This window comes from Anguilla anguilla, chromosome 17 (genome assembly GCF_013347855.1).
Source record: "Anguilla anguilla isolate fAngAng1 chromosome 17, fAngAng1.pri, whole genome shotgun sequence".
NCBI classification, from domain to species: domain Eukaryota; kingdom Metazoa; phylum Chordata; class Actinopteri; order Anguilliformes; family Anguillidae; genus Anguilla; species Anguilla anguilla.
Genome location: NC_049217.1, coordinates 11,370,768 through 11,383,964, shown reverse-complemented (window position 1 = coordinate 11,383,964; position 13,197 = coordinate 11,370,768). Strand labels below are relative to the sequence as shown.

The following is a 13,197-nucleotide window of genomic DNA, read 5'->3' as shown; positions in this document are numbered from 1 at the left end:
GTGGGTAACTGCGCAAGGTTTAACTGGTATGTACCGATGCATAACTACAATGAAGGTTTAAGGCGTATGAATGTTTACCTTTGATGTTAGTGAGCACTGCAAGCTTGAGGCAGTTGTATTTTTGTAGTGTGAGATATAAAACACGCTGAAACGTGTCCTCAGTGCGTGTGTAGGTTCAGCTGCATTTCTTTGGCTTTTGGATTGGCAGTTTTCCCTCCCCTAACAAAAGCTTATCTGTTGCTTTCTCTCACAAGGACTTCTGGTAACTTCTAAAGAAATGCTCAGTTTTTTAGAGCCAGTTCTCATCCTCCCAAGTGTTTATTTGCAACGTACCTCTTAAGGTCCAAGCTCCAATCGAGTGATCGCCCATCATAATTACAAAACAACGGCCTGAAATATCTTTAAAATGGGCTAAAACAGGATTTTGGATTTGAGGCCGTTTTATCAGAAAATTAAACTGGCACCGGCTGCAGGCCAACGGGCAGTAACGGGACAGGGAGCGGTAACCTGACACCCCTGGGTGAGGATTTGCAGTGCGAACTTCTCACGGCAAAAGAGAGGGCAGACCGACTACCGTACTCTGGCTTAGTCACCTGAAAAGGACTTCATTTTGGCTCCGCCTGCGTTTCCCCCCCCCCCTCCATTTATTTTTTTGTGGTGATGGTGTTTCCTTCCCGGATGGCGCGGGTAGGTTATCTGCTCTTTACAGGATGGGGTGCGTGCACACACCGCTGGCTCTGTGTTAGGTGTAGTTCTACATTGTGTTTTCTGTTCCCCTCCTTGACCCCCCCCCCCCCCCCCCACCCCAATCCTTAAGACTTATGTGACATCATTACTGCCCTATCGCACAGACTGCCAACCTTGCTGAGGCAAACGCGTCTGAAGAAGACAAAATTAGAGCTATGATGTCCCAGTCTAACCATGACTATGATCCCATTCAGTAAGTACGCAAATGGTCAGAGAAAAGGGGGGAAGCGGGGGCAAAATTTTGAGTTCTCGGCAATTCGGTTGGTGTGTTTTTAATGATTTTTTGCCATTTTGATCAGTTACATGAGGAGGCTGGTGGGACCCCCTCCCCCAAACTATACCTGTTTTCGTTGTGGGAAGAACGGACACTACATACGAAACTGCCCGACCAATGGGGTAAGAGGACATTTTGTACGTTTGGTTGCAAAAAAAGGAATGCTCAGTTTTGTGTGAGACATGGGTCAGAACTTTTAAAAATGGATGTCAGTTCAATGTATCCAGCAGTTCCCAAATGGAAGTCGAAGTGATGGTGTGTGTGTGTGTGCAGTTAAAGGGATGTTTCTGGGTGGCCGCCATCTTGGCTCGTGTGGTGGTTTCCGGCCTGACGCCGGCAGGGGCTCCAATGCAAGCTTGTGTGTTGTGTTAGCAGGACAAAAGCTTTGAGGCGCCGCCGAGGATACGGAGGAGCACGGGGATCCCCCGGAGCTTCATGACCGAGGTGGACGACCCCAGCATGAAGGGCGCCATGCTGACCAACACGGGCCGCTACGCCATCCCCACCATCGACGCGTAAGTGCGCCGTCGGCCTGTCTGACCCCGCTGACTTCTAACTTTCCACAGAAAAAAGCTCTTTATCTCCCGCGGTGGGAATTAGCCTTTACAGTGAACGTTTGGTTGCCTTTACCTGCAATTAGATTTTCCTCTGGTCTCATAGTGAATATCTCTTCCCAAAGTCCTGTAAAATGGGGTTAAGGGTACATTTACATTTAGATTCAGAAGATAAATGGAAATTGTATTCATTGGTTTAAGTGGGGCTGTGGTGTTTGGGGAAAAAATTTTGAATTTGATTTTGAATTTAAATTCTTTTATTAAATGGACTTAAGTAGGAAAGGAATTGGCACCAAATTCTACTGTAAAGTGTTCTTTGGGGCCTTCCCCCTGTCAGTAGGGTTTGTTCTGCAAAGTGTGTGTTAAAATGACTGACTCCGTCTCCTCTCGACCCACCCCCCCTCCAGGGAGGCGTACGCGACCGGGAAGAAGGAGAAGCCGCCCTTCCTCCCCCGGGAGCAGTCCTCCTCCTCGGAGGATGAGGACCCCGTGCCGGACGAGCTGCTCTGCCTGATCTGCAAGGACCTGATGACCGACGCCGTGGTGATTCCCTGCTGCGGGAACAGCTACTGCGACGAGTGTGAGTCTCCCTGCCTGAGAGTCTAAACGAAGCCCCGCTTTGCGTCAGGTGGCCTCAGTACCAGAGTGTGTAATCTGCGTAACTGAAGTGCTGGGTGCAGTGCACGTTGCTACGTTGTGCTTAGAACTGTAAAAACACGCTGGCGGGTTTGTTTCCTTTCGGCAGTCAATTTCTCCACAACCGCGATCTGAAATTGAAAATGTTGAAAGTGTGGGTTGCTGGGTGGATCATTCTGTTAAGGCACTGCTGTAGTGCGTGGATAAGGGCTCAAGGTCTGGTATAAAACCCAAACCATGCCTGTGGCCGTGAGCCGGGCAGATTTATGTACGCTTGCCTCAGGGATGGGAGGGACTCAGTGGGCCGGGATATCAGCTGTTTAATCTGTTGTCTGCGAGTTCTTGTTGAGCTGCGCATTAAGGGTCTTCCTCTGACTCAGGTTTGTGTGAGTCTGGCTTACACACTGCAGTGTGATGACATCACAAGCTTTGGAGGAGAGCACTCCTTTGTGATGTGATGTGCGTTGCAGCGTGGGCATGATTGGGCATTCCAAATTTGGGTGTAAAGGAGGAAAAAAACGTAAGAAAATGCAAAGGTTAACATTCAGATGTTGAAATGCAGTTCTTACTATTTCAGGTACAATAGAGCAACGTGTACACACACTGCAGTTACACTGTAACTGCCTCTTGTTACTGTGCTATACAGGCTTTGGGGCCACTTAAGGTAATGGGGCAGATGAGTTAAGACTGAAATCGACGGACGAATGTTAATTTATTGAATCCAGGCATTTGTCTCAGTAATGAGTGGTGAGCAGCGAGACGGACTGTAACTTCAGTCAATCTCATATCTGGTTGTATTTGTTTACAGGTGTACGGACAAGCCTCCTCGAATCAGAGGAGCACACGTGTCCTACTTGCAACCAATCGGACGTGTCACCTGATGCATTGATCGCCAATAAGTTCCTGCGCCAGGTAAGAGGCCTTTTCAGCTGTATAATACCTGGCCCTATTTAACTCACAGGGATTTCCAGGGATGTCAGACCACAGGTTATGTTGTGCTTTCCTTCCTGGTCCATTTCAGCACTTAAATGGTTAGTTTGAGTCATTGTTTGGCTCAAGAGTTCATACAGCTTGTTTACAGGATTGTAAATTGAAAGAAATACACAAAAAACCTGCAGACGTTGTGGCCCTCCAGGGCCGGGATCCCTGATTTTCCGAGTGTAGGAAGTTACCTGCTTCGATCTTGACAGTCTGATTGGTTTATATTTAATGTTTTTTTTTGTTTTTTTTCCTTCAATCAGGCGGTGAATAACTTCAAGAATGAGACAGGTTACACCAAGCGCATGCGGAAGGGGCCGCCCCAGCCGCCTGCCCCCGCGGCCCCGCCCCAGCTGAGGGTGCAGCGCCCCGTCCAGCCGGTCAGACCGCCCACCTCCCGACAGCAGGACCCCCTGATGGCCAACGTGCCCCGTCCTGCGGCGGTCGAGACCCCCCCACCCCCTGTAGCACCGCCGACCGTCACCCCCGCCCCGGCCCCCATTCAGCCCCCCCACCAGCCCCCCGGAGCGGCCCACTCTGCCAGCAGTAGCCCCGCCCTACAGACCAGCCCTGTGGCCCCGCGCCCCAGCTTCAGCAGCCCCGCCCCCTCCCCTCAGCGCACCATCAAGCAGGAGGAGCAGCTGCCGCCGCCGCCCAAGTGAGTCACTTCCTCTTTACTCACTTCCCATTTAAGTCACTTCCTCTCCCACTCACGTCCTCTTTACTTCCCATTTAAGTCACTTCCTTTTCCACTCGCTTCCCATTTAAATCCTTCCTGTTCTAGTCACATCCTCTGCAAATCACTTCCTCTTCCACTCACTTCCCCTGAAATCACTTCCTCTTCTACTCACTTCCTCTTCCACTCACTTCCCATTTAAGTCACTTCCTCTTCCACTCACTTCCTCTTTACTTCCCATTTAAGTCACTTCCTTTTCCACTCGCTTCCCATTTAAATCCTTCCTGTTCTAGTCACATCCTCTGCAAATCACTTCCTCTTCCACTCACTTCCCCTGAAATCACTTCCTCTTCTACTCACTTCCTCTTCCACTCACTTCCCCTGAAATCACTTCCTCTTCCACTCGCTTCTGTTTCTCGTCACTTTCTTTTAATAACATTTTCCCTTTCCGCTCGCCTTCTGTACTGATCAGTTCCCATTCTGGCCATTGTCTTTCCAACTCTTTCTTTTTCCAATGGCTTCCCCTTTCTGTCGCAAATCTTTTTCCAGTCACTCCACTCCGGTCATTTTTCATTAGTCAGTCAGTCACCCTTTTTCCTACACCGGTAATATCTCGCTTACACCTGCCAACTTGGCCGCCACATTAGCAGACTGGCAGCATTGTGAATGTCAGTTAATGTTCCGCAAAAGGTAAGTGTGAGTTTCTAAACGTGTTTGTTTCTCGTAGGGAATGTTCTAGAGAGCTGGAGAGCGTGGCTCCTCCCCCGTCGGTCCTGGTGCCAGCGGACCCACCTCTGCCAACGCCGGTCATTCCAAAGGTGAGTGTGGGGGACGGTTGGCTGTTTTCCCATCAGGCTGTTGGCTGGCATAAGGCAGGGTTTTGAGCTAAATCTCTTAACTTCCTGTGTTCCACAGGGATACCACGTTCCTGTCATTGGCCAGCCTCACTCTCTCGGTCACAACATCCCAAGAAACAGTAAGAGCAAATAAATGAAATGTTCTTCCTTTCCGTTGCGCCCTTTTGAGTTTGCTGGGTTTGCCAGTCCACTCCAGTGCCAGTCTGGATTGAAAGGGCTGTTCTTTTCACCTGAGCTACATTAGAAAACACTTTGGTTTTAAAAACTGAATTGCACTTGTCTACTGGTGTTTTTGAGCTATGAGTTCAGATGGGCTTTCTGAAATTGGGGGGGGGGGGGGGGAAGAGCGGGAAGTGATGGTTTGTGGGTGTTCTGACTGAAGGCATGGATTCTCTCTCCCGCACAGTGCATCCACCCCGGCCCAGCCTGCCCCGGCCTGTAGGAGGGAGACCGCCGTGGGAAATGTGAGTCTGGGGCGTGTCTGTGTGTTTTTTGGGGGGGGGGGGGGGGGGGGTGTTTTAATTACTCAGGTGAACTTCTGTTAATTGACTAAATTCAAGTGGACATGATCCCTACTCTGATTTCTTTGTTCCTTAAAAGACCCTGAACAATTATTTAAAGCTTTAGTGCTTTTTTCTTTGTAAAGAGATTTAGTTTTTTTGTTGGGTTGACCTCTGACCTCTGCACCTGTGCCTCGTCCTTCCAGGTCTTCTGGGAGGGGCAGGCCCCACAACGACCGGCCCCCTCGATCGCAGGCCCCGCCCATGCCCGCCGCCCTGCCGGCCGCCCCCCCGGTCTACGGGCCCCCGTCTCTCTTTGCCCAGCACCAGCACCCCATGCCCCAGCCCCCCGGCGTGGCCCCGCAGCAGTACCCCCTGCCGTACCCCCCCGGCCAACCCCCCGCCGCCAACTACAGCGTGCCTCCGCCCGTCTACAACCCCGCCCCCGCCAACGTGCCTGCCCCGTGGGTGCCCCCCGGCACCCAGCCCCCCATAAGCAACACCATCCCCCCCCTCACCCCCACCCCCTTCCTCTCCAAGGAGGAGTTCTACAGACAGCAGAGGAGGCTGAAGGAAGAGTGAGAGAAACTTATTCTCCATTATAGTCCTAGCAGTGTGTGAATCACATTCACTGTCACGTTTAAAGGAAAATATTCACAGCACTTTCAGGCCCTGTGTTGGCACTTATGCTAATTTTGGTGGTAGCTTAGCCAAATTTAGCTTGATTTGTTTTCGTAAGTTTGTGTTCTTAAAAAAAAAAATTGCATGCCTTGCGAAACTGGAAATGTTGGAATGTAAAAATAAATTTTCTATGTGAATTTTTCCTTTAAACATGTGCATTATTGTAATAATATTTAAATCTTTTCAGTATTATATTTAAATGTATTTGTTATTGTAATAATATTTAAATGTGCTCACTTGAATTTAAATGATATTTAAATGTATTCACTGTTATAATATTTACGTGTATTCATTGTTCTACTATATTAATATTTGATTGTACAGTAAAGTCCCATATTGGCCAGAGCAGGGCTGTCCAACCCTAGAGTTAGAGCCACAGGGTGTGCTGGTTATCACTGTGACTCAGCAATTCACTGATCATTAAAGCAGGTGACTGACCTGAGTCAGTGAACTCATCTCACCTGGTTTCTTGTATCTGAGTTGGTTTCTGAATCTGAGTAAAAAGAAAAAACCAGCAGACCCTGTGGATCTCTAGGGCCAGGGCTGGCCACTCCTGTGTTATAATAATGTACCTTTATGTGTGTGTATATGTATAATAATGGTCATTGCATTAAATTAATGCTTTAAAAACTGTGGAACCTGTTGATATTTAAAGTGTTTACGTGGGTTTTAGTTCTTGTGTTACGGGGTTGTACTATAAACACTGCTTGTTTAGAGGTTAAACAGTAATTGTTGTTATATATAAGTGGTGCTGATTGTTGACGTTTGATGCCCTTGTCTGATGTGTCTTTAACTGTCAAGTTTTATCTCCTTCCTGTTTTCGATAAATAGTTCGCACTGTCGATTCGTTGCCAGGGAGAAGTCTAAACTCGAGGAATTCACCAACGACTTTGCCAAAGAGCTTCTGGAGTATAGAAAGATCCAGAAAGAAAGGAGACGATCCTATTCCAGGTCAGTAGTAACAATGCGGTTTATTTTCTTTTTAAACTACATTTTTTAAAATACAGTTGAAGCACCTTTACAGAAATTGACTGCGCTGCAGTATATTGCCAACAAGTCAATTAAAATGTGTGGGCAAATTGTATATATTGTCCCTTTCAGTTTTTTTTATAACATACATTTTGGTGTAAATGCTTATAGGATATACTAAAGAATGTGTCCTGTTTATTAGGTTGTTCACTCTTGCCCATGGAGAGCAACAGGGCATACTGGTTTTGGTTGTTGTTCAGGACATGGTTAAGTTTAAGCAGTGGATTTTACTGCTGGCTCTCCCCACCTGGTTTCTTGGATCTGATCTGAGTATTCCTGCCGTAGTCTTTTACTCTCCCTGTACTGCGTGATCTCTTTCTGAGTCTTGATCTCTCTTTCCACTTGCTGTCTGTTTCAGGTCCAAGTCCCCGTACAGAGGCTCGTCGTACAGCGGCAGCTCGTACTCCTACTCCAAGTCCCGCTCGCGCTCGCGCTCCGTGCGCTCGTACTCGCGCTCGCTCAGCCGCTCGCGGTCGCGCTCGCGGTCCAGGTCGCGCTCGCGGTCCCGCTCCTACTCGCCGTACTCCCGCCGGGGCGGGCGGGGCCGAAGCCGGAGCTACCGCTCCAGGTCCCGCTCCCACGGCTACCACCGCTCCCGCACGCGCTCGCCGTCCTACCGGGGCCGCGACGGGGCCGGCGGCAGCGGGGCCTACCGCTCGCGCTCGCGTTCGCCGGGCGGCTACCGGAGCCACACGCCCAGCAAGAAGCCCGCGCTGCCCCCGCCGGCCGAGCCGGACCGCGAGCGCGACCGCAAGTTCCCCAACCGCTTCCGGGAGGCGCCGGCGTACGACGGGAAGCCCTACTACGGGCGCGGCGCGGACCAGGGCGGCGACGCCTTCGAGCGCGAGCGCTACCGCGAGTGGGAGAGGGAGTACCGGGAGTGGTACGAGAAGTACTTCAAGAGCTACAACAACCCCCCCGCGGGAGGAGGAGGACGAGGAGAGGGAGGGGTCGGGGGCCTGCCCCGGCCCGGTAGGGGCCCCCCGCCCGGCCGCGAACCCTTCGCCCCCGAACGCTTCGCCCCGCCCCGCCCCCGGGAGAACTCCCCCTTCGGCCGCGGAAGGAGAGGCGAGGAGTACCCCCTGCCCGCCCCGGGCCACGCGCACGCCCACGGAATCCCCCCCAGGGGGCGCAACATCCCCCAAACCTACCAGGAGAAGTTTGCCTTCAAGGAGGCCCACGGGTTGTCCTTGTTGGGTCCCGGTCCGGGACCTGCAAGAGGGCCTAGCAAGGAGCTCCCGAAGGCCCCCAAGGAGAAGGAGGTGGGCGGGGCAGGGGCGTCGACCGACCCCAAGGCCCTGAAGCACAAGAAGCACCGCAAGAAGAGGAAAGGGGAAGACGGAGGAGATGGCTTCAGCCAGTCGGACTCCATGGAGGACAGCGCGGGCGGGGCCAGGAAGGACGATCGGCAGAAAGGGGGCGGGGACTCGCTGCTGATGGCGTCCAGCCGCGACGACGCCACGCCCGTGCGGGACGAGCCCATGGACGGCTCCGCCCCGCCGCCCTACAAGAGCGCGTCCTCCTCGGACCGCGACAGGCGGGACAAGGGCGGGGCCAAGGGGAAGAGCGAGAAGACCAAGCGCAAGGCCGACGGCGGGCCGAAGAAGGAGTCCTCCAAAAGCGCTACCGCGGCGACCGCTTCCGCCTCGTCCTCCAAGTCCTCCCGGGAGAAGGACAGCGACGCGGACCGGGACAAGTCGCCCCGCTCTGAACCGCCGGCCAAAAAGCACAAAGAGGACTCCTCCCTCAAGGGGGACCCGTCCAAGCCCCACCCGTCCCAGAGGGGCGACTCGTCCCGCCGCCCGGCCCCCAAACCCGCCAAGCCGCACCAGGACCCCAAAGCCTCCAAAGACGGCGGAGACGCTCGGGCCAAGAAGGAGCCCACCGCTAAGGACGCCGCCGCCGCGCCTGGCTCCGCCCCCGCCGCCGCCGCCGCCCCCGCCAAACACGACAAGCCCCGCCGCGACGCCGAGAAGCCGTCCTCCGCCAAGGCCGGCGACGCCAAGCCCGACAAGCGCAAGCGCAAGGACGACAAGGCCGAGGCAGACCCCGCCCCCGCCTCCAAGGCCACCCGCGGCCCCGACGCAGCCGAGGGGGCCAAGGGCTCCCCGAAGCCCAAGCCCAAGACGGAGAGCGAGAAGCAGGCGGAGCGCGAGAGGGAGAGAGAGAGGGAGCGCGAGAAGGAGCGCGAGAAGGAGCGGGAGAAGGAGCGGGAGCGGCCCGCCATCCGGCCGCTGATGGAGAAGGAGATCAAGCCCGTGCCGCTGAGGAAGATCAAGATCAACCGCGAGATCGGCAAGAAGATCGGCAGCGCGGAGATGCCCCCCGCCCCCGCGCCCGCGCCCGCGCCCGAGGAGCCCAGCAACGGGGCCGGGAAGGGCCGGCCCGACCGGAGCAAGGGCAAGGTGCGCAGGAAGGTGCCTGCCCCGGACGGCTCGGGCTCCCTGCTGGTGGACTACACCAGGTCAGTGTGCTGCGGTCACACACGGAACTGTCACAACGAATAAAGCACACTCTTAAGCCCCCACAAAGTGCCCAGCTACATAGATTTTACTTTACAGAAAAACGGTCAGCTGTAACCCGTTGTGGGGATTTAGATTACCCCATATGTACATGAGTGGGCAAACTGCTTTCACTCAGACCCAATCCTTCAGTGAAAGCGCATACTTTAAATGTCAGTCATCTTTAAATGTGACAGTCTGTCCATGTGTTGCATGTCTATCTGTACACACAAAACTGTATGCTGTGGTGAGTACACTTCTTAACAGAAACTATAAGGTATATGAACATATGGTCAGTGCATTTAGTAAATATATTCATTTCATCGTGTATAGGCTGAAGGGTCTCTCCCTGCATTAAAGTGTTGTGTTTTTCCTGTGTTCAGCACCAGCTCTACCGGAGGCAGCCCCATTAAGAGGCTGGAGGAGAGGCAGGACCTGAGGAAGACCGTGGTGAAGACTCTGGAGGAGTACACCAACGACAGCTCCACCCCGGCCGAGGACGAGATCGTCCTGATCCAGGTGCCGCGCTCCAAGTGGGAGAAGGAGGACGAGTCCGACGACGAGGAGGGCCGGGCGTCCTCCGCGCCCTCCGGCGAAACCGCCGCGCCCTCTGGCTCCGCCCCTCCCCCCGCCCCCGGCCCTGCCCCCGCCCCCGCCGCCCCTCCCCCCGCCCCCCTCGCCGCCGAGGGCGCGGCCGCCGCCGTCAAGCCCGCCGACAAGGATAAGGACACGCCCCCTCCGGAGAGACCCGCCTCCGTTGCCAAGGACGCGGTGGAGGCCCCTCAGCCCGAGGCCAAGCCGGCACGGGTCTCCACCCCCGGTGACAAGGAACGGGAGAAGGAGAAGGAGAGGGACAAGGATAAAGAGAGGGACAGAGAGCGGGAGAAGGAGAGGGAGAGAGAGCGAGAAAAAGAAAGGGAGAAGGAGAAGGTGAAAGAGAGGGAGCGTGGCGGAGGAGGTGGAAATTCGGACAGGGAGGCGGTGACGGACAAGCGGAAGCCCGTCCCCTCGACCTCCGGCTCGGATCGGGAGAGGAACCCGGAGCGCGGCAGTGACCATAGCAACGAGAAGAGCAGCTCCTCTTCCTCCTCCTCATCCCGGGACAGGCCGTCTGAGAAGCTGGACCCCGCCCCCCGGAAAGCGGCGGGAGCCGCGTCATCGGCAGCTGGGGAGAGGAAACCGGAGCACAAGTCCGGAGCCAGGGACCATTCCGGCTCAAAGTACAAGGACTCCAAACCCAGAGACCCCGCCAAGAGGAGAGAGTCTCCGCCCCCGCCCAAAGAGCAGGGCGCGCCCCCGAGGGCCCGGGACCGAGACGCTCAGCAGCACGGCGACGGAGCCAAGCGAGGGGGGGCGGAGTCCCGCAGGCCTGACCACAGCCCCGCGCGGGACAAGAGGCCGCCGTCGAACGCCGGCGGTCCCGAGCCCAAAAGGCCGTCGGACAAGGAGGGCGCGCCCGGCCGCCACTCCGACTCCACCGCGAGGAGCGCCAAAGAGCGGGAGCACGGCGCCGCTCACAAAGCGTCCCACAGGGGGGCGGGGTCACCCGAGGAGAGGGCGGGGCGAGGCGGCGGCGAGCGCGGGGAGCACCCCAAGGCCAAGGCCCCGCCGTCCGCCCGCTCGGCCCGCCTGTCCTCCGACCTGACCCGCGAGACGGACGAGGCCGCCTTCGTGCCCGACTACAGCGAGAGCGACAGCGAGGACGCCTCCGACGGGGAGGGGCCCGGCCGGGGGGCGGAGACGGGCCGCGCCGGGGGCGGAGCCAGCAGCCCCAGCGCCAGTCAGAGCCACTCGGGAAGCCCCGCCCACAGCAGCAGCGGCGGCAGCTCGCTGGGCAGCCAGGACAGCCGGAAGAAGAAGAAGGAGAAGAAGGACAAGAAAGACAAGAAGAAGCACAAGAAACACAAGAAACACAAAAAACACAAGAAGCACGGCGTCGGCAACGAGTCCGACTCGGAGCAGAAGGGACAGAAACACAAACACAAGAAGAAGAAATCCAAGAAGAACAAAGAAAAGGACAAAGATGAGAAGGAGAAAGAAGACCAAAAACCCAAACTGGCTGAATCCTGATAGGCACGGACACAGCTGATTGAATTCACCGACGTCCTGTTTTTTTCTCTTTTTTTTCTTTTGTAATGTCAGTGTATATTGTACAGAGAAATTTTTGAGTTGTACATATGCATAGAGATGAATATGCTGCACGTAATAACTACTGCTCAGCTGAGATTTTTTTTTTCATCCATTTGTTTTGTCTTCTGAGGGTTATACAAATGCAAAAATTGTACAGAAATGTTAATTTGACCATGCAAAAAAAAAAAAGTAAATACTGTGGTGTTGAGATTTAGCTACTTGAATGGAGGTGAATTTATTTATGTCATCAACCTTTTAAGGATTTTTTGGGCACAGTGGTGAGGAGTGGATCTTGCCTGGGGGTTTGTGGGGGGGGTGGGGGGCAGGGGGGTAGTGGATTTTGCCAGAGGGTCTTTGGGGGTTGGGGGGGGGATGGGCCTGTGGTAAGTGTTTCTAAAGTCATTTCAGAGGATTTCTCCATTGCAGGAGAGTTCTTTATTATCATATAGGAATTGTTCATTTATAAAGCAATTGCCATAGCACTTTACAAATGCAGATTTGAACATTATCACAAAGCCTGATGGAGCGAATTCCTCATATCTTGACATAGTACCCAGAATGCATTAGGCCTTTAATTATGGCACTGTAAGAGCATTATTATGGACAGAACTGGATAGCTGTTTTAATGAATTCTTTCATGGCGACGCATCCTTATAAAGTAGGTGTGGGATTTGCTGTACTGTGAAATTTTTCCTCATTTTTTTTTCCACTGACTTTGCATCGCCTTCATGTTTGATTTAAACCACCAGCTGAATCCTAGAGGGAAGAAGGCCTTTCTATGTTTTGATGACAATAAATTTTTTTCAGCAAAACTTTAAACAAGTGTCCCTTTGGTTTATTTTGTCTTATGGATGGCCTGTGCCCTGCTGTGAAAGGTATTGGTGAAGTACAGGAAAGACTGGGTGACTGTGTGTACTACTTTTTCCATGTAAAGTCTACTTAGTACGGAAATGGATTCTACAGATTGAAGATTTAGATCAGAGAATCTGCTACTGCTGCTGTATTTTAGATTAACTACATTCTATTACATGCATAGTTAATTACATTAACTACATACATAGATCAACTACATACAAATGTGCACTGATGTTGCACATTTATCATTCATGAGGCAAACGTACAGCAGCATGACAGTATCGGACTCTGGCTCTCCAGGAGGACCAGGATTGAGTACTGCTGCAGTAAAAAGAATATACAACCATATAAGGCAGTGGTGGCCAATCTTATCCAAAAAGGGCTGGGGTGTGTACAGGTTTTTGTTTAAATACAGCATTAAGACACATGATCTACTTAAAGTCTTGATTGAAGACCATGATTAATTAATTAGTTGAATCAATTATTTTTTTATTTAAACTTTGTGCAAGTTAAATGTTCTATAACCCCTCTCATTTTTAATGTGGGCATTTTCCACTGTTTCTAGCAAAATCTATTATGCCCCTGTACTTACTAGTGGGGAAATACTACAGCATGTTCCCGGTAGTCTGCAATCAAACTGAATTTGACGTGAGTGTCGCTTGTAAACATCGCTGTCAATCATTGTCTATGCTTAATTAGTGGCAATTACTTTATCAACTTACATTATTGAGGTGGTGCAGATGGGATAATTGTTTGAGAAGAGGCTTGACACAGTGGCT

The 13,197-nt window shown here is 53.0% G+C and overlaps 1 protein-coding gene across 1 annotated transcript; it reads left to right on the top strand.

The window, feature by feature from the left end:
- Positions 1-1,050: 1,050 nt before the first annotated feature.
- Positions 1,051-12,379, top strand: LOC118217095 (E3 ubiquitin-protein ligase RBBP6-like). Its single transcript, XM_035398895.1, has 14 exons — positions 1,051-1,143; positions 1,397-1,536; positions 1,983-2,155; positions 3,020-3,123; positions 3,453-3,847; positions 4,593-4,683; positions 4,781-4,841; positions 5,129-5,186; positions 5,429-5,800; positions 6,759-6,854; positions 7,291-8,836; positions 8,888-9,396; positions 9,817-10,008; positions 10,093-12,379. The coding sequence occupies exons 1-14, from the start codon at positions 1,051-1,053 to the stop codon at positions 11,501-11,503; spliced, it is 5,241 nt and encodes a 1,746-aa protein (XP_035254786.1). The 3' UTR covers positions 11,504-12,379.
- The last annotated feature ends 818 nt before the right edge of the window (positions 12,380-13,197 follow it).